The sequence below is a fragment of the Hemiscyllium ocellatum genome, chromosome 19 (assembly GCF_020745735.1).
Source record: "Hemiscyllium ocellatum isolate sHemOce1 chromosome 19, sHemOce1.pat.X.cur, whole genome shotgun sequence".
Classification (NCBI taxonomy): domain Eukaryota; kingdom Metazoa; phylum Chordata; class Chondrichthyes; order Orectolobiformes; family Hemiscylliidae; genus Hemiscyllium; species Hemiscyllium ocellatum.
The window spans coordinates 42,629,645-42,650,379 of NC_083419.1; the positions used below are offsets into that span (position 1 = coordinate 42,629,645).

The 20,735-nt window shown below is 40.5% G+C and overlaps 1 protein-coding gene across 2 annotated transcripts in view; it reads right to left on the reverse strand.

The window, feature by feature from the left end:
- itfg2 (integrin alpha FG-GAP repeat containing 2) overlaps nt 1-20,735 on the reverse strand; it is a 91,540-nt gene that overhangs the window by 20,492 nt on the left and 50,313 nt on the right. For both annotated transcript variants that reach the window (XM_060839855.1, XM_060839854.1), the window contains 3 exons: nt 14,055-14,146; nt 10,392-10,509; nt 2,919-3,089 (listed from right to left, as the gene is read on the reverse strand). In XM_060839855.1, coding sequence (XP_060695838.1) covers nt 2,919-3,089; nt 10,392-10,509; nt 14,055-14,146 — 381 coding nt within the window. The remainder of the gene's footprint in view (nt 1-2,918; nt 3,090-10,391; nt 10,510-14,054; nt 14,147-20,735) is intronic.

The following is a 20,735-nucleotide window of genomic DNA, read 5'->3' on the forward strand; positions in this document are numbered from 1 at the left end:
ATAAACTCTACTCTGGTAACTGCCATTCGCTGGTCCAGATCAGTTTTCAGCCAATGATAAACTCCAAGATGTTGATAGTGGGGAATTCAACAAATGTTGATGCCATTAAATGTCAAGCGGAGATAGTTAAATTCTCTTTGAGTTGAAGTGGTCGTTGCTGGCTCTTGGGTGGAATGAATGCAACTTACCATTGGATATCATTCAGGTCTTGCTATACATGGTCACGGTCTGCTTCAGTACCCAAGGAGTTGCGAATGATGCTGCTCATTGTGTGTTTGTCAGTGACCACTTTCACTTCTGACCTTATAGTGGAGTGAAAGTCACTGATGAAACAGCTGAAGATGGTTGGGCCTAGGACATTACCTTGAGGAGCTCTAGCAAAGATTCCCTTGGAATGACCTCAAACAAACACAACCATCTTCCTTTGTGCCAGATGTGACTCCAATCAGTGGAGAGTATTCCAAATGATTACCATTTACACCTCTTTGCAAGAGCTCCTTGATGCCACACTCAGTTAAATGCAGCTTTGAAATCAAGGACATTCACTCTCATCTCACCTCTGGAGTTCAGTTCTTTTATCTATATTTGGACCAAAGGCATAACAAGGCAACACCGAAACCAAGCCTTAGCAGGCAGATTATTACAAAGCAAATACTGTTTGATAGCACCATCGATAACCCCTTTGATTACTTTGTTGATGATCGAACATGGAGCAATGGGGTGGTAATGGAGCTGACCTGCCTTCTGTGCACAACACGTACCTTCGTAATTCTCCATGTTGCAGAGATTTCAGTGTTGTATCTGTACTGAAAGCAGCTTTCAAGAGGTAATTCCGAAGCACACGTCTTCTGTATTATTGCTGGAAGGTTTTCAGTGCCCATAACGTTTGCAGTGACAATGTCTTGAGACATTTCTTGATAACGTGGAGTAAACAGAACTTGCTTACAACTGCAATCCATGGGCTATCACTTCCTCATCATAAATTGCTGACTCATTTTCATAACAATAGTGTTCTTTGTTTACGTGCTTTTTACAGCTCTTACATGATTTTCTCTGATAGGTTTTTTTTATTAAAACAGATATTGAGTAAACGTAGAAATGCAATAGGTCTGGCAGTATCTGTGGAGAGAAAGCAGAGTTAATGTTTCAAGTCCAGACCGATGTTAACTCTGCTTCCTCTCCTTCAATACTGTCAGATTTGCTGAGTTTCTCCAGCTATCTCTGCTCCTGTTTCAGATTTCTTTGTTTTATTTAAGTAAATATGTTTGATTTAGATTGTTTGAATGAAAGTTATTTACAGAAGCCCTATGAAAAAGTATCAAGCAGACAATGTCTGCAGCTTTGGAGGCAAGGATTTAAAAATTAGCTCATTAGTTAGGTGCAGATGTGAATCATGCCATTTTCTCTTATATAACAAACCTGTAAGGCTTAATAACTACGGAAATCATACAAATATTTGATCTTGTTACTATAGTCTTCTATTGTTTTACCCATTTTGGGCATTATCATAAGAAAAAGTTTGATGTTAGAATTAACAATTTGGGTCCAGTGAGCCTTCCACAGACCAGTTCTGAGGAAGAGTAACTGGACCCAAAACATTAACTCTGGTTTCTCTGCACAGATGCTACCTGACCCGCTGAGCTTTTCCAGCAACTTCTGTTTTTGTTTTTGATTTTCAGCATCTGTAGTTCTTTTGGTTTTCATTTGATATTAGAATTATTCAGTTATTTCTGAATGACAGAGGAAACAGCTTTGAAGGACTGTATACAAATGCTTTACATAAGAACAGGAGCAGTAGGCCATTTAGCCCCTTGAACTTGCTCCGACATTCAATAAGGTCATGGCTGACCTGATTATAACATCAAATCCACAAACCTGTCTACCCCAACAACATTTCAATCCCTCGCTTAACAAAAATATACCCAACTTTGCCTTAAAAGTATTCAAGGACCCTACTTACACCATCACTTCATTGAGAAAATTCTAAAGATACACAATACTCAGAAAAATTCATTCATAGGATGATGGTGTTACTGGCTAGGCCCGCATTTATTGCCCATCCAAAAGGGTGGTTAAGAATCAACCACATTGCTGTGGGCCTGGAGTCACGTGCAGGCCAGACCAGGTAAAGATGACAGTTTCCTTCCCTAAAGAACATTCATGAACCAGATCGTTTTTTCCTGATAATGCTTTTATGGTCATCATTAGACTCCTAATTCCAAATGTTTGTCAACTTCAAATTCACCATCTGCCATGTCAGAATTCAAATGTGGATCTCCAGGATATTAACTGGCCCTCTGGATTAACAGCCCAGTTATAACACCACTAGGCCATTGCCTCCTCCAAATGCACAATTAACAGCAGTAATTAAACATTGGCATCACATGCAACCTTAGTAAGATGTGACTCACAAACAAGAGAAAAAATGAAGACAAACCATGAAGAATTGAACCAATGAAGGAAACAGAGAAGTCAAAGGCAGGGGGGAAAATAGAGCAGAGAAGTATGGGCAATCAAAGGTTAAAAAAGGTTCAGAGCTAGAGAAAATATTTTAAGGGAATGAGAAAAGAAATATGTTGGGGAAAAACATCATTGACAAAATAAAAATAATCGACTAAGTATTCTCATTTAAATTTGTCTCAGGTTGTGTGCCGAGATTTTCTTTTAGCATATGAAGAGTAAACCTATATTCAGAGTTCATTTGTTGTTGGCTAGAAATGATACATGCCATACAGTCTCACTACGAGACAGAAATTAAAATCCTTTATATAGAGCATAAATGGAAGAGAACAAAGATATTTCAGACATTGGCTAACTTCAAAACATTTCTTTTTGTGCTGTTCAAGTTTGCTTGTGCGCACCAACAAAGCAATGTAATCCTTCCCACCAAAGCCAAGGATGAATGTGAAAATACTCACCCACTGATGTTCCTTGTAGCAGGCTGTGGAACTCATCTGTTTCCAATATCTTCAACATATTGGTAGATTCCATTCTCTCTAACTCCACCCTCCAATAGACATAGATTTTGTGATTGAAGCTGACATACACCAGACAGGGACTATTCCGACCATTTTTGCACGCATAAATACCTGGAAGGGGAAAGAGAGGTGACAGTAAGCAATGGAGACCTGTTAAGTTTAAAAAACCCACGACATGGTGCATGCACAATCTCTTTCTTTCCATTCAAACCATCCAGGCTTAATAGAATCTTGAGATACCATTAATATGGGTTAATAGATCCAAATGATACAGTAATAGTAGACTCTGTCAAACTTGCATCAAGGTTATTTTGGATTTTATTAACAACAACAATTTTTACCTGTATGACAGTTGTCATTGAACAAAACTTACTAAATGACTGGACAGGCAGATGTTGAGAAGATTTTGGTAGTTACGTTTTGAAGCTTAACCTTCTTTGGAGGTTAACAGACAATAAAGATCTAAAGAAGTGTGAGGTAGAAGTTAAGGCTCGCAAACAGAACTTCCAGAAACTTGAACTTTAGAACAGCACATCGAGATGGCTTTGCAAAGGTTGCTATCCTGGCCAAATTCTCCATGCATCTGGCCATGTTGCCAATACGCACTGTGTCAGGGATCATCATTGACTCACTGGTCCCACATAAAAGTCTGATATAGTGTATGTTTAGACCAGATTGTAACCAATAGAATTTTTACATAGTTTATATATGCATCTACTTCAGTAAAAGTGCCAATCATTTCAGAAGGATTGGTCTGAATCAAGTACATATATATTAAAGCTGCATAGCTCAAAAATTTAGTGTAAAAATCAAGAGTCATGTATAATAAAATATTATTGCATATTTTCATCAACTTCTGAATAACAATTCATCTGGAGAGAATATACATTGGGAGATTAATATCAACCGTTATAACCCTTAACCAGAAATGGGGTTTCACCAAGTTAGTCATTACATTCCTCACACTGTCATGCTAAGTGACATTAGTCCAAGCATCTAAGATACCCAGGTAAAATAGGCTGCAAGTTCCTTATAAACACTAATCCAGTACTCCCACCCATTTGGGATACTATCCCCAAGATAAGGTTACACAGATTAGCATCATACGAAATCTGAATCATAGCATGAGAACCCACACCATCGACATCAATATTAGCAAGATATTACCCATCTGAATTACCTCTGGAGTTATTTGGGAAATAAGGAAGGAAGTGAGAAGGCACGAGATGGAGAGCATGTTGCTTTCCTGTGTCGCCTACAATTAGGTTTGGAGCATGAACGGTTAAAGTCAGCCTCAGGACACTTCAGACACTCAAACAATTAACGACCACTGCAAGATCCAACACCATCACTGACTGTATCTTTCCAAGAGTGAAACCTTCCTACTGTGCCCAATGAAGAGTCCTGACTGTAGCATGGCCGATCTCATAGGGTGATAAAAACCCTCATGCCCTCCAAGTTGACACTCTCCCCACCTAAACAGCCTGGATAAGGCAAAACTCCACTTAGCCAGACACAAGGCTTCCTGCAGTACCAGCACAAGACATTTCTTCCAGCGGCAGATACTTATCCCAGTAGCACTGCTGAAAGCCTTTGACTCTATCATGAAAGCCTTAGGAACCTTGACAACTGGCAGTTGAGTATCTGATTGTGTATAAATCACGTCAGGGTTGTTGTAAAAGACTGCCTGGGAATCACCAGCTTCCCATGCCAAAGGTTCCTACACTCTTTTCTCCATACGACCCCATTTGAACATAAACACTAATGTGACCCCAGACACCTACAAAAAAGCGATCAAGTTGTACAGAGACATTCAAAATATAATTATTCAAGTTTGCTTATTACAGACCAACATATAATTTGCATTGAAACATAGAAACTAGAAGCAAAAGTACACAATTCGGCTTTTCGAGTGGGCTCGCCATTCACTATGATCTTGGCCAATCCTCAATCTCATGGCTGTCCAGACGATAGTGGCAGAGGAGCAGCATAGCAAGCTCCTGCTCGCGGATGGCTCATTGGCTGTGTCTACTTTTGCTTTTATTTCTTTCAATTTTCTGGTAGTGGGAGAGAGGGAGCAGGCAGTCCCGGGGCAGTGGGTGAGTGAGGTGAGTGAGGTGAGGTGCGTGAGGTGAGTGAGGTGAGTGAGAGAGCGGGAGCAGGCAGCCCCAGGGAGAGAGAGAGAGCCGGTGGGGGTGAGTTTGAGTTTTTGTGAGACGTACAAGCCCAGCTGGCCAATCACTTGCAGACTGTCATGTTGACCAGTTAATTGTGTTTCCTTGTTTTTCTATGTTTTAGTAGGAGGGACTGCCCTTACTTATTTAACTTCTTAACCCGCTGTCCTTATTTTCCTGCTTTGATCAGAGATTTTCCACCTAGGTATATCTGTACCTCAGATGGCACTATATGCAGCAGCTTGTAAACCTTTAACTGCACTCATGCGAGTGAGTATATGTGATATTAAAGCTAATTCAAGTTCATCTCAATGGCGCATTCCCGCTTGAATAAATCACAAATATACAAAGGTTTAAAACAATTTGAGTTTTTAAAAAGCACTTTGGAAAAATATTATAAGGTTATTATTTATGCACTCGTGGATTGCAGCAAATCTCTCCATAATGTCTGGTGACAGGAAACATTCTTCCCCTATTCCGAAACATACACTCTAATCAACACCTCTCCCTTCCCATTTCATAGAAATTCACATCCACACTTTTCTGTTTACTGGATTACACAAATCTTTCCGATGCCGTGTGCACGACCCCCCCCCCCCCCCCCACATACACAGCCATCGCTCTTCCCAACTTTGTTAACCTATTTAATCAGCAATCTCTCTCCTCAAACCCTGTCCACCATTCATCTAGCAGCACTTCTTCCTAAACACTCCCCCACCTCACAAACGTAAATTCAGCGATCTTTTTCCCTACAAACTGGCCCATTCATTCACTCATTATCCCCTCTTCCCTCAATCTATTCTGTCTCAAGAGTTGTGTGGTAGTTTAACCATAGCGCATGTTCAAGGTAGAGAAAATATCAGTTTCTAGATATTAATGACAACAAAGGGGCATGGCGATAGCATGGAAAAATGGTGTTCAGGTAGATGATCAGTCACGAGCTAGAATGGTGGAGCAGGCTTGAAGGCTGAATGGACTGTTTCTGCTCCATGTTTCCAAAAGGCATAGTGGAGCAGATATACAGTAACAACCGAAGCCATCACTTTGGCTTCCCAGCTCAGCCACATTATCTCCTACTTTTCTTGCACCCTGGACACATTCACAGAATTCCTATGGCCTGCCTCCAAGCTATTCAGCCCTCCAGGTCCACACCACCCCTCTGAAGAGCATCCACCCCAGACCCTGCTTTTCCCATGGCCAATCAACCTAGTCTGCACATCTGTGGACAGTGGGAGGAAACCGGAGCACCCGGAGGAAACCCATGCAGACATGGAGAGAATGTGCAAACTCCACATACAGTCACCCAAAGGTGGAATCGAACTCGGGTCCTTGGTACTTTGAGGCAACAGTACTAATCACTAAGCCACTGTGAGCTGTTTTACATTGGTGCAGAAATGAACTTTGGAGCACAATGTAAAAACATTCCTGATTTTAGAATTTAATACCTGATGTATTTGAACCAAGAGCCTTGGGACATGATGATGTGCAACATTAAAACCCTCCTGTAACTGTCAGCAAGTCTCCTCATATCAAATTCATTCACAACAGCCATTAACTTAATCCTATTCAGTCAAAGTAGCATTTCAAATGAAATTTTAATGTACTGTCACTGCATATTGATCACATTGGATGGGTCACTAGATTTACTTTCTTCAACAAAACAATAGTTGAATTAGAGAATGGGTTAGCTTTCTAATCCAATGCACAAGCTCAGTAATAAGCAGGGTGGACATATGCAAAGTAGTACTGAGCCTGTGCATTGGGTTAGAAGGCTGACACATTCTCTAATTCAACTATTGTTTGGTTGAAGAAAGTAAATCTAATGGCCCATCCAATGTGCACAATATGTCATGACAGTACATTAAAATTTCATTTGAAGTGCAAGTTTGAATAGGATTCAATCTCTACTGGCCTCTGTCTACATAAAGTTAGCTCACAAGTGCTTTCTGAAACTAAAGAGCACTTTGGGTTTACTGTCCATCTCTTGATATTTGTGCATTGATCCAGAGTGTTCAGGACTGTCCAATCTGAGCCACCGTCATCATTACTGCTCAGAGGAGGGGCAATTCAGGACCCTAAATGGGACCACTGCAACCCATAATTCAGAAACCCTTGTTCCAGCCAAAAAATGGGACCTTCTCCATGGTCACTAAATTAGTAGATTTTATGACATGGTACTGTCATTACTTGTAGATGTAGGATCAGCCTCATGTACAAACAACATAATTGAATGAAACTTTCTCTGCCATTTCAGTTCTGCTGTATCTTTGATGCTACAGTGTGACATAACACCATAGATACCATCAATGTAACTGTTACTGTATTATAGTGAGAATATATACTTTATCAGTCAATTATGTCTCTTAAAGAGAATAAATGAGTTTCATTACCTGCCTGCTGCATATTATCCTTTATATTTGTAAGTAACCTGGTAAAGTAAATTGGATTAAGTTCTTCATATGGGGGTAATATAATCAATGGTCAGAGAATAAACACGTTATCCTCTAATGAAACCCCCATATCTCAGGAACACAGACATTACATTGACTACCTGTTGTCTATGTGTTAAGAATCAGCACTTTCAAGTAGCAATGAAAGACTGAAAAAAATTGAAACATTACTCGATGATTTTCATTTCAATGTCTGCAGCCTTTTAAAATGCGTAACAAGCGATGAAATACAGAAGTAATTTAAAAGCAGAACTGTCAATGGGAATAAACACCAAGAGATACAAAATCAGCTGTCAGTTCACTACCATCTGTTTAGCATTGTTAAACAAAGTTTAGAATCAACAAATTTATTGAAAAATGCTAATTTAATGATTTTATTCATTGTTCCAGCCACATCAAAATGTTGGGTTTTATATCTTGTTACAAAAGAAAGTTACAAGTTTCAAAAAGAGAAATGAATTTCCCAATGACTGATTTCATGTTTTAAGGTTCTTATTACAACAATCAAACTAAAATTATCCATGCCTAAATATGACCCTAATAAACAACTAACACGCTAAGGTACAGAAAAGATGCACACTATTAACTTCTTAAGACAACCAAAAACCTCACATCACAGTGATACACTACTTCACTTTCTCAGTAGAAATATGATGATGTGTTTAAGGTTCCAATCTCCTATCAGCTTTAGCAGGTTGTCTTCTTAAGACTGAACCTATCAAGCAAGGTTTATTTTATTCAATCTTCTGAGCATAAGTAATAAGACATCCCCTCAATCCGTAACGCTCCGCTAGTTTTGTAATTTTGGCAGCAGTTTTCATCAAAACTTCGGCTTGCCAACACAACATTTGTTATAGGCCTTCTTCTCTAAAAAGATGTCTGACTGACTTCAATAGTCTGTGTTCAAGTGTTAAAGTCTGCATGTTAATCTTAATTATCTTGATACAAGTTGGTCACATGAGCATGTCTCGAGGCAGTGTTCACAGGAGATTACATCCCTTCGCCAAACTACTTCAGTTTACTTTGAATGAAAGGAGACAGTTTAAAAACATCACAGTCTAATAAATTCCAGCAATATAACAATCTGCTCCCAACCTTTTCACCACTGGTAGCAATTTAATCCCACAAATAATTGGACTCAGATAATACCAAAGATTTTATATCAGCCAATCGCTACATCAGGTTAAGGGTTGAATTTTCTGATTCGGAAGTGGAGACATTCAGAAACTAAAAATCGCCCAGCCAGTACTTGCCCTGGTTCCATCTAGCCTCAAGGTAAGTTTTAAAGAGGTGGGCCAGCAGGTAGCTGACTTGGCTCATTAGGAGTAACTCAAATCCAATAAAATGAAAATCAACTGAAATTACTGAAGGCCACAAAGCTGAAGACTTAGCTTCCTATCTTTTCTAGAAGTAGAATCCACATTTATGCATAAACATCAGACTATCAAGACGTATATAGGAAAGAATAGACTTAAATGGCACACTACATTCAGCATTACTCAGAGAGATGGTTGACATTTGCACGACAGGCAACAGCTGTAGCTACAGGACCTTAGCTGGAAAGGTACCATCATTCAAGGAGCTGCAGACCAGCAGCAAAAAATCAGAACTGTTAGTGTAGAAAGAGGCAATTCAGCCCACAATGCTTACACTAGCCCTCCAAATGACCACAATGACTTAAAGCCATCCTCTGATCCTTTCTCCATAACCCTGTACATTATTCATTCTTAAATAATCATCTAATGCCCTCTTAAATATCTTCATTGAATTACCTCCAACCACACTATCAACCAGTGCATTCAAAGCCCAAAACATTCACTTTGTGAAAATGTTTCTTCTCACATCACCTTTACTTCTGTTGCAAATCACAATACATCAGCAAATCCTTTCATTCATTTATGAGGATAGTTTCTTCCTGTCTACTCTGTCCAGACCACTTGATTTTCAAAATGCCAATCAAATTTCTTCTTAGCCTTTTCCTCTCTAAGGCAAACAGTCCCAACTTCTCTAATCTATCTTCAGAAGTGAATTTTTTCATCCCTTGAACCATCCTTGTAAACCTCTTCTGCAGTATTTCCAATGTATTTGCTTTCTTCCTGAAGACTAGTGCCTAGAACTATGCACAATACATCAGCAGGCATCTAACTCGGGTCTTCCACGCGTTGAAATAACCGTCCTGCTTTACATTCTATACCACAATTAATAAAGTGTGTCATGCTCTTCAACTGTCTTGTCCCATTTGATTTTGCATTCACACATCCATATCTTTCTGCTCCTGCACAGAGCCTTTAAGTGCATAATACGTAGCAGCAAAAATAGGCCATTAGCCAATGGAGTCTACTCCACCATACAATTAGATCATGGTGGTCTGATAATCCTGAACATGACTTTCCTGTCTTTTCCACATAACCCTCAATTCCATTATTGATGAACAATCTGCCTCAGTCTGGAATACACCTCTTCTCATTCCTCTATCACACCAGACCACGTTAGCCCTCTAGATCCCTACTCTAAAAGGGATAGTGATAGCCAACGTGATCCAGTGAGCAATAGTGCAGATAATACAAGGCAGTCTGTGATGGAGATTGCTCAGATAACAATCCAGCAGTTCACACCTGAAACATGAATTTATCTGCCCTCTCCATTGATACTGGCTAATATACTGAGAAGTTCCAACATTTTTATTTATTAAAGTTAAGAATGGTTTGTTTCTAAAACTGATTATGACTGGGCTTTCCCTTTGACAGATGTCTATGAACAATTTAACAATTAGTTAGTTTGACACTTACCAGCACAAAATGCACTGACATTCTCATCAAACTGAAACCGGACAACAGACCTGTTTTGATCAATGATATAGGTTTGACCATCCCAAGCACAGGCCACTACTTCCTCTCGTCCATCACCCTGAAGAAAATGCAGAATCCAATTATACTCATCTTAATACACGTATATCACAAAACAGTCATTCATCGCTACTTTCCATGACATCTATCTGTTCACGTTGTGATGCTGCTGCTCCTTGGACTTTCTTCACAGAGGACATAAAAGACACAGACTCCGAAAAGTTTAAGTTGAAGGGTTTTATGGCCAGTTTGAATATCTAACAGATATTGCCTCAGGAAAAAGGCTTTCAAGTTTTTAAAAAAAAACACTTGTACAATGAAAGGGGGACGGCCAGTTCTCCTAGCTCAGTTTTTCTCTGATTTGATTTGGTTTTAGTCTGGCTATTCATTTAAAGCAGTCAGGCAGTTTTGAAGCTGCTGGAAGCAAAGAAGCAGGTCCATGCTGATCCTCTCTCTCTCCTATAAGACCCTGTGTTTGATTTTACCTTTTGTGCCAAGTGATGTTTATGGAGATTGTTGCAAGTATTTGGAAAAGCATTATTAAGTTGGGATAATCTGTTGACTTTTCAGATAGGTTAAGTCATTCTGTATTCTGTTCTTTTTTGTTTGTACCCATACAGTAATCTTGTAAATAAATTCTGTTTTGTTTAAAACAAAGTGATTGGACTAGCGGCATCTCTCCTGGAATATCCACTTTACACCTGCTTAAAAGAAATAGCAAATTCTTGGACATCACAGTCGAAAGAAAGGACAACGGAGAACTACAAACACTGACCAAATAGTTAACTACACCAGCAACCATCCTAACACACACAAACAAAGCTGTATCAGAACACTATACCAATGAGCCACCACACACTGCAGCACAGGCAAACTTCGGAAAACAGAGGAGAACCACCTATATAACGTATTCAAGAAGAACGGATACTCAAAAAAAGACAGTGCACAGATTCCTCAAGAACAAACCACGACAAACAGACCAAACACAGTCAAAAACCGTAACCACCTTACCATACATAAAAGTAGTTTCAGAAATGACAGCCAGACTACTAAGACCCCTCGGAATCCTAGTAGCACACAAACCCACCAACACTCTCAAACAAAAACTTACAAACTTAAAAGACCCAGTACAACCCATGGACAAAACCAACATCATCTACAAAATTCCATGCAAGGACTGCCACAAACACTACATAGGACAAACAGGAAGAAAGTTAGTCACCAGGATACACGAACACCAGCTAGCCACAAAAAGACACGACCCTCTCTCCCTCATAGCCCTACACACGGATGAAAAAAACCACCATTTCAACTGGGACAACACCCCCATCCTGGGACAGGCTAAGCAAAGACATGCCAGAGAATTCCTAGAGGCCTGGCACTCCAACCACAACGCCATAAACAAACATATAGATCTAGATGCCATCTATCAACCCCTCAGAAAACAAACAGGAAATGACATCAACACAAACCCCAGGAACCCTATCCAGGAGAAAGATATAAATAGAAAGCAGGAGACAACAGCTTCGCTTCACTTAGAGGTCGCCACTGATGATGTTACCTAGCCAGGTAATGAAACGTTTGGATATCAAACCTACAGCTCAGCGAGCAAACCTACACCCTGGAAATAGCAAAGTTAAGGTCTGGGCTACATTCTTGAAATGTTTTGGGGAGGTCTGGCATGGCTCATAACAACATGCCACAGAAATATTGCCTTTTTTATGGCAAGGTCTGGCCTGAAATCATGCAAAATGTGACCTCCACAGCACAATCCATTTTAGATAATTGTTGATTACAAAGTCAATTATTGGTTTAAGTGACACATGCCACTAAAGTGTGCCTCACATTACTGGCAATAGAGATGCCTGTGTAGCTTGCAAGCAGACTCAGATTTGGTCTAGAAAGATTAACTCAAGAAGAATTTAATCATAAATATTACTTCAGCGAAAACTCTGTTCAATAGAATGAGTCCATCGAGAGTATTCCTTTTTAATAATTTAACTTGACAGAGTTTGGACAGCACAGTGGCTCAGTGGTTAGCACTGCTGCCTCACAGCACCAGGGTCCTGGGTTCGATTCCTGCCTGTCTGTTTGGAGTTTGCACATTTTCCGTGTGTCTGCGTGGGTTTCCTCTGGGTGCTCCGGTTTCCTCCCACAATCCAAAATGTGCAAGTCAGGTGAATTGGCCATGCTAAATTGCCCACAGTGTTAGGTACATTAGTCAGGGGTAAATATAGGGTAGGGGAATGGGTTTCGGTGGGTTTCTCTTCGGAGGGGCAGTGTGGACTTGTTGGGCCGAAGGGCCTGTTTCCTCATTGTAGAGAATCTGATCTCAAGCAGGATTTTTTTTCTGAGTATTTATCTTCTATGGTGATTCTTGGAACAGAGAGCCAATGTGATAACAGTTTGCAAGCACATGAAGGAACAGCTTTATTTCCAGCTCTATTCCACAAATCAGGATTTGCTGAACATGTTTATTTAGTCTCCTGTATACTTGTGCACCATTTTGGTGGAGGAGGACTGGATGGATCGATTGGAGTATGGCCTGGAGACCACCCTTGTAGGGTATAGATGTGTAAAAAGTGTATATGAAGGGCCTAGTTGGTGTTGCAGGTGTAGGTGCGAAGTGCCTGATGTAAGGGGGAAGAGGATGGAATCGAGGTAGGATGAGAAGAGGTTGGTGGGACAGGAGCATGTTGAGGCAATGGGTTGGCCAGGGTTGTTGGGGCTTGTGGATCTTGGGGAGCAGGTCGTACCAGGCAGTGTGAGGCTGGGGGACTATGAGTTTGGAGGCAGTGGAAGGGAGACCACCAGAGGCAATGAGGGAATTAATGGTGTCTTGGATTTGGTGCTGATGGGTTGTAGTGGGTTTGTGGGCAAAGGGGAGGTAGGACATGGTATCAGAGAGTTGGTGTTCAGCCTCTGAAATACAAAGGTCAGTCCTCCAGACTACCATCACTCACCTTTGTCAGTGGGTTTGATAGCGAACCAGGGGTTGGCGTGGAGTGAATGGAATGCTGCACATTTGGAGGGGGTGACGTTGGAGTGGGTGAGGGGGTTGGAGAAATTGAGGCAGAGAATGTCACCTTGGCAATCCGCAATGAAGGTTCTATGGCAGGTACAAGGCCTTCAGGTAGTGACCAAGTGGTGGAGGAAGGTTGGAGGCAGAAGGGGTCTTCCGAGGGAGGTTGGGAATTTTTGTCAAAGGCGGCGGCAAGGTGGCAGAGACGGTAGAATAAGAGCTCCATAGTGTGGCCGATATTGAATTCGTTGAGGTGGGAGCGGAGGGGTACGAATGTGAGCCCTTTCCGGAGGACAGACCATTCAGCCTCAGAGTGTTCGAGGTCAGGGGGGATAGTGAATATGTGGCAGGGCTCAGGAGTGGGGTTTAGGGGGTTCACATACCTGTTTAGCACTATTGTATTTTTAGGCCTCAACCTTTCAGGTTTGTAGAACTAGGATCATCTAATATTCAAACTCAATTTATATGAATAGGTTTTTAAGAACTAAACAGGAGATAGCTTGGCACTTTATGATAGATGTTAAAAGAAAGGAATATAGAAGCAGTGTTATGCAGAGTTTTCATTGTGCCATGGTAATACTCACTGTTACATCCAACTTTTCCAAGGCAAACAGCTGATGATCCACTTGAACAGACCACAAAAGTTTGTCGGACCCATCCATCAGCTTCAGGGTACCTGTGCAAACAGATAATGAGGAGAAAGTGAGGACTGCAGATGCTGGAGATCAGAGCTGAAAATGTGTTGCTGGAAAAGCGCAGCAGGTCAGGCAGCATCCAAGGAGCAGGAGAATCGACGTTTCGGGCAGGAACCCGACTCTCCTGCTCCTTGGATGCTGCCTGACCTGCTGTGCTTTTCCAGCAACACATTTTCAGCTCAAACAGATAATAAACAGAACTTTACTCAATCGTCTTGATCAATAAGGCTCCAATAAGCTATGTATTGAACCTTTGGTGAAAAAAGGAAGCTTCAAGAAACCAACAGAAAGAAAGGAAATATTTTCACAACCTTAAAAATAAAACCAATGTTCTTCTGTTAGTGTCAGGTGGCATATATAGATTTCAATTTAACCTTCCCAATAACATTTTTCAATAGGATAACTGAGTTATGGCATTTTCATTATTTTAGTACAATTACTTTATTGCAGGATTCCAGACTTATTTTTTAAAAATTTAATTCACGGGTTCTAACAATATTTATTTAACCATTAGCATAAGTGAAGTCTAATTCATGGAATCTCCTGTTTTGTAAACTTAAGGGCTCTAGGAATACCTTCTAGCCTATCCATGCGTTATTGTTTAAATAACTAAATTGTTCAGCTTAGATTAGATTCCCTACAGCGTGGAAACAGGCTCTTCAGCCCAACAAGTCCACACCGACCCTCCGAAGAGTAACCCACTCAGATTCATTTCCCTACATTTACCCCTGCCTATGGTACCTAACTCAATGGGCAATTTAGCATTGCTCTTACAACACGGGCTAAACACCTCTGCTCATTTAAACCAGCGACACAGAAAAGAATCACCCTGTGCTGTAATCTGTTAAAATTCAAAATGTAAAGAACTATCTCCAAAGTCACTACGTAAAGTAAAAATTACCAACTTTGAAAAAAAAAGTTTAACAGACAATAATTAACAAACAACTATTTACAACTCCATTCTCTCAACCTAATTTTTACTTTCCTCTCTACAATAATGGTCTGCTAAAAAAAATCCTGATTATGATTCACAAAGAAAAAAAATCATGTTTCAAAACTAGTCAGCTTAGTCGAGGGTCCTCTGTAGAATTTCCTCAGTGTTCTTTTCTTCTTAGGGATTCTGCTTCACAGGTCTTTGATAGATAAAGGTACCTTTAAGAGAGCAGTTCTGTGGGCAGTCTGTATCTTTCGGTTTTTGTTGATGCTCTTTGCCACTTTGGGTAACATTTCAAAATGTCTGAAATTTATACCCCAAAACATTGGATCATTTCATTGGTTTTAATATTGTCAAAATACTAAATTCAAATTTGATTGGAGTTTGGTAACTTGGGACAGAATTTAAACTGATTGGCCGGATTTGAATTTGCTTTTGTATCCTGGCAACATAGCTCTTAGCTGTTTCGACCAATGTTACATTGTTATCTTGTTCTGGACTCTCTGTGCTTCTCTAAGTCCTTGCTAGCTTTTCAACTCTTAGTTTACCCACATCTTCATAATAATGGCCAATTCACCTGACCTGCACATCTTTTGGAATGTAGGAGGAAACTAGACCACCCAGATGAAAACCACACAGACACAGACTAAATGTGCAACCTCCACAGAGACAGTTGACCAAGGCGGCAATTGAACCCAGGTCCCTGGCGCTGAGAAACAGCAGTGCTAACCACTAAGCCATCGTGCTGCCCATTCTAAAATGATCAGTCACAATTGATTTGGAACTTGTCCTGATGTAAAAAGCATATTTATTGCACACACCATTACCATTTGCAAAAGATTATGTCATGAGTGAGTCAGGTCTTTACTGGTGCCATTCCAAAATTTGCTGTGAATTTCTGAAAAGCTTTGCAATTAAGCCTTGTCAGATCAATGGCAAAAACTGATTAGCAATGATCAATGTAGCAACATAGACGAAACTAAAATGGCAATGGTGATCTTGCAGAAAAGTGACTTAATGCTTTAAGAATGATTTTCCTTCAGAAAAATATAGCTCTTTGAGGTTTGTTGATTTATTTACTTGATGGAAAAATAATTTTCATTTAAACATATTTGCTGGCCAGCATGATTCTATTTAAATGGAAATGAATTTTTGAAAATTATTTAATGTTTGGATAAATTTAATGACCTCTAACCTGAAAGCATCAATCACTAATTTTCACATAAAGTATCAATACAAATTTTTTTTTTGAATTCTCCTTGATACATTTAATTCTACATAAACTGTATAATACATTATTAACAATTTTGTTGAGGAAATATATATAAAATTGCTCTATTTAAAAAATTAAGATGACTGTTAGTGAGCACACTCCACCCACTCCTGCATTTCCCCCTTCAAAACACAGAATATGTGTCTTAAAATTAAAAATGGTCATCAACATTTGAAACGTTGGCAATTTGCAAACCATAAATTAGTTCAAGCATGAAATCATCCCTGAAGTTATGACACACCCGATAATCTAAAGAGATCAAAACCAAATGCATACTATTGCATCATATTACTGAACAACATATGCTTCAATTTAAAACTGCCACAGATGAGTTATGTGACATGAAAAAGATCTTATTCCTGGAAAGAAATCTGATTTCTACATATTATAGGGGCTGCAGATTATCAACCCCAACGCTATTTTCAAATGTTGGGTCATACAACTCCTGAAGAAATCCTGAAGAAGGGCTTATGCCCGAAACATCGAATCTCCTGTTCCTTGGATGCTGCCTGGCCTGCTGCGCTTTTCCAGCAACACATTTTCAGCTCATACAACTCAAGACAATAATCTACTTAAGATAATCAGTCAAGCTTGTAACCAGTGTCCCTGCTAAGTTTTCTTCTATCTGTGGCAATGACTTCTAAATTCATAAGTCAATGTTATGAATGGTGTCAGCACGTCAACTGCCACGTGCAGACCCACAGAGTAGTTACAAGTGCAGCTTAGAGAGAACGTTGCTTGTAATGTGTATCATTTACACTCGGTAAAAGCATATATTCATATGTAGGAATCTGATCTCTGCAAACAATATAAATATATTCAAGCTTTGTGCCTTTTTTTTAATTCACAGGAGCTTGGAGAATCTTTAAATCCTTGCTACATTGCCCACACCAATACTTTGATGAATCAAAGACAAATTTTCAAGCAATCAATACTTTATTTTTCATGTTGTGTAGATTAATGTGATTATTTGAAATTTGTCAGTTTTTTTTCCTTTTGTCTCAGTGAGTGCTAGATGAAGTGCTTCAGAAATTTGTCTCTGATTTCAGCCTAGTGCAATGAACTCAAAAGTTTGCTTTTACAATTTATCATTGTACAATTCATCCTTAAAATGAAGAGTGTGTGTTATTTGGCAGGAAGAATAGAGACACGCTCTATTTTCTAAATGGAGAGAAAATTCATAAGTCTGAAGTGCATAGAGACTTGGGAGTTTAGTCCAGGATTCTCTCAAGGTAAACTTGCAGGTTGAGTCAGTAGTTAGGAAGGCAAATGCAAGGACTGCATTTATTTTGAAAGGACCTGAATATAAAAGCAGGGATGTACTTCTGAGGCTCTAAAAGACTCTGGTCAGACTACATTTGGAGGACAGTTTTAAGCCCCGTATCTCAGGAAGGATGGACTGGCCGTGGAACGGATTCAGAGAAGGTTCACAAGAATGGCCTGAGGAATGAAAAGCTTGACATATGAGGAACGTCTGAGGACTCTGAGTCTATACTTGGAGTTCTAATGGAAACTTACAGAATACTGAATGGCCTGAACATTGGTAGGAGAGACTAGGACCTGAGAGCACAGCCTTAGAGTAAAGGGAAGATCTCTAAGAAGAGAGATAAGGAGAAGCTTCTTCAGCCAGAGAGTGGTGAATCTCTGGAATTCACTGCCACAGAAGGCCATAGAGGACAGGTCATTGTGTATATTTAAGACTGAGATAGATTGGTTCTTGAATATCAAAGGATCAAGGGTTACAGGGAGAAAGCAGGAGAATGGAGTTGAGAAACTTATCAGCCATGATTGAATGGCAGAGCAGACTAGATGGGCTGAATGGTTTATTTCTGCTCCTGTGTCTTATGGTCTTATTCTGGATTTAAGCAATGGCAGTTTCCAGGAACAAGCATTAATTGATGTTGATTGCAGATGTTCTGGAGCCCAGGGCGAGTACTGATACAGTTCATGTTGGCAAAAAGAAGTTGATTGGTCTATGGACTAGTGACAATTATTGATGACAGAGGCCTTTTGCTTGCCAACAATGGAGTGTGGTTGCCAGGTGACTGAGCAGCAAAGCTCCAGAAACACAAATAAATAGAGAAAATGAAGTGGGCAGATATTCTCTCAGCCCAGAAGTTTTTGTGTTCTCCGAGTCAAAAACTCAGTTTAACGCTCGAGAAAATCACATTCTTTTGCTCCTTTGCTGCAGCAGTTGCTCTGGTTTTTGAATTAAAAATCAGAGACATTTTCGGAGTGAATCAGTAAATCTACTTCTTAAACGAACGGAAACATCCAGAGAAAGACATCCGAATAACTGGGGGTCTGGCCAGCCAATACAAAAAGACTCAGTGGTGATCTTTGCTTCCTGGTTCCAGTGTTCACTTCCCAGTTTTTTTTTACCTCGAGCAGTAGTCTATGTTTCCCATTTGTTTGGGTGAGTGTGTCTGAGAGTGTGTGCGCTCATGTGTGAGTGCATGCATGTGAGTGTGCAGTAAAGTAAGGTAAAATTGGGGTAGAGTGTGTGCTTAAAAAGAAAACTAACCTTTGTTCTGACTTCGGGAATAGCAGGGCTTGATTTACAGCACACCATCCCAGTAAATCATAACACCTTGATGCCATCAGTTAAATGCTGCCTTGATCTGAAGGGCAGTGTCATTTCTGAAAATCAGCTCTTAGAACATAGAACAATACAGAACAGAACAGGTCCTTCGGCCCACGATGTTGTGCCGAACATCTATCCTAGATTAAGCACCCATCCATGTACCTATCCAATTGCCGCTTAAAGGTCGCCAAAGATTCTGACTCTACCCAGAGAGTGGTGGGGGCATGGAATGCGCTGCCCGTGGGAGTGGTAAAGAACCCACCCCTGGCATCTCCCCTATACCTTCCACCCTTCACCTTAAATTTATGTCCCCTTGTAACACTCTGTTGTACCCGGGGAAAAAGTTTCTGACTGTCTACTCTATCTATTCCTCTGATCATCTTATAAACCTCTATCAAGTCACCCCTCATCCTTCGCCGTTCCAACGAGAAAAGGCCGAGAACTCTCAACCTATCCTCGTACGACCTATTCTCCATTCCAGGCAACATCCTGGTAAATCTCCTCTGCACCCTCTCCAAAGCTTCCACATCTTTCCTAAAGTGAGGCAACCAGAACTGCACACAGTATTCCAAATGTGGCCTAACCAAAGTCCTGTACAGCTGCAACATCACCTCACGACTCTTGAATTCAATCCCTCTGTTAATGAACGCTAATACACCATAGGCCTTCTTACAAGCTCTATCCATCTGAGTGGCAACTTTCAAAGATCTATGTACATAGACCCAAAATCCCTCTGTTCCTCCACCTGACTAAGAACCCTACCATTAACCCTGTATTCCGCATTCTTATTTGTTCTTCCAAAATGGACAACCTCACACTTGGCAGGGTTGAACTCCATCTGCCACTCCTCAGCCCAGCTCTGCATCATATCTAAGTCCCTTTGCAGCCGACAACAGCCCTCCTCACTGTCCACAACTCCACCATCTTCGTATCATCTGCAAATTTACTGACCCACCCTTCGACTCCCTCATCCAAGTCATTAATAAAAATTACAAACAGCAGAGGACCCAGAACTGATCCCTGCAGAATTCCACTTGTAACTGGGCTCCAGGCTGAATATTTACCATCTACCACCACTCTCTGACTTCGACCGGTTAGCCAGTTTTCTAACCAATTGGCCAAATTTCCCTCTATCCCATGCCCCCTGACTTTCCGCATAAGCCTACCATGGGGAACCTTATCAAATGCCTTACTAAAATCCATGTACACTACATCCACTGCTCTACCCTCATCCACATGCTTGGTCACCTCCTCAAAGAATTCAATAAGACTTGTAAGGCAAGACCTACCCTTCACAAATCTGTGCTGGCTGTCCCTAATCAAGCAGTGTCTTTCCAGATACTCATAAATCCTATCCCTCAGTACCCTTTCCATTACTTTGCCTACCACAGAAGTAAGACTAACTGGCCTGTAATTCCCGGGGTTATCCCTAATCCCTTTTTTGAACAGGGGCACAACATTCGCTACTCTCCAGTCCCCTGGTACCACCCCCATTGACAGTGAAGACGAAAAGATCATTGCCAACGGTACTGCAATTTCTTCTCTTGCTTCCCACATAATCCTAGGATATATCCCGTCAGGCCCGGGGGACTTGTCTATCCTCAAGTTGTTCAAAATGTCCAACACATCTTCCTTCCTAACAAGTATCTCTTCTAGCTTACCAGTCTGTTTCACACTCTCCTCTTCGACAATACGTTCCCTCTCGTTCGTAAATACTGAAGAAAAGTACTCATACAAGACCTCTCCTATCTCTTCCGACTCAATACACAATCTCCCACT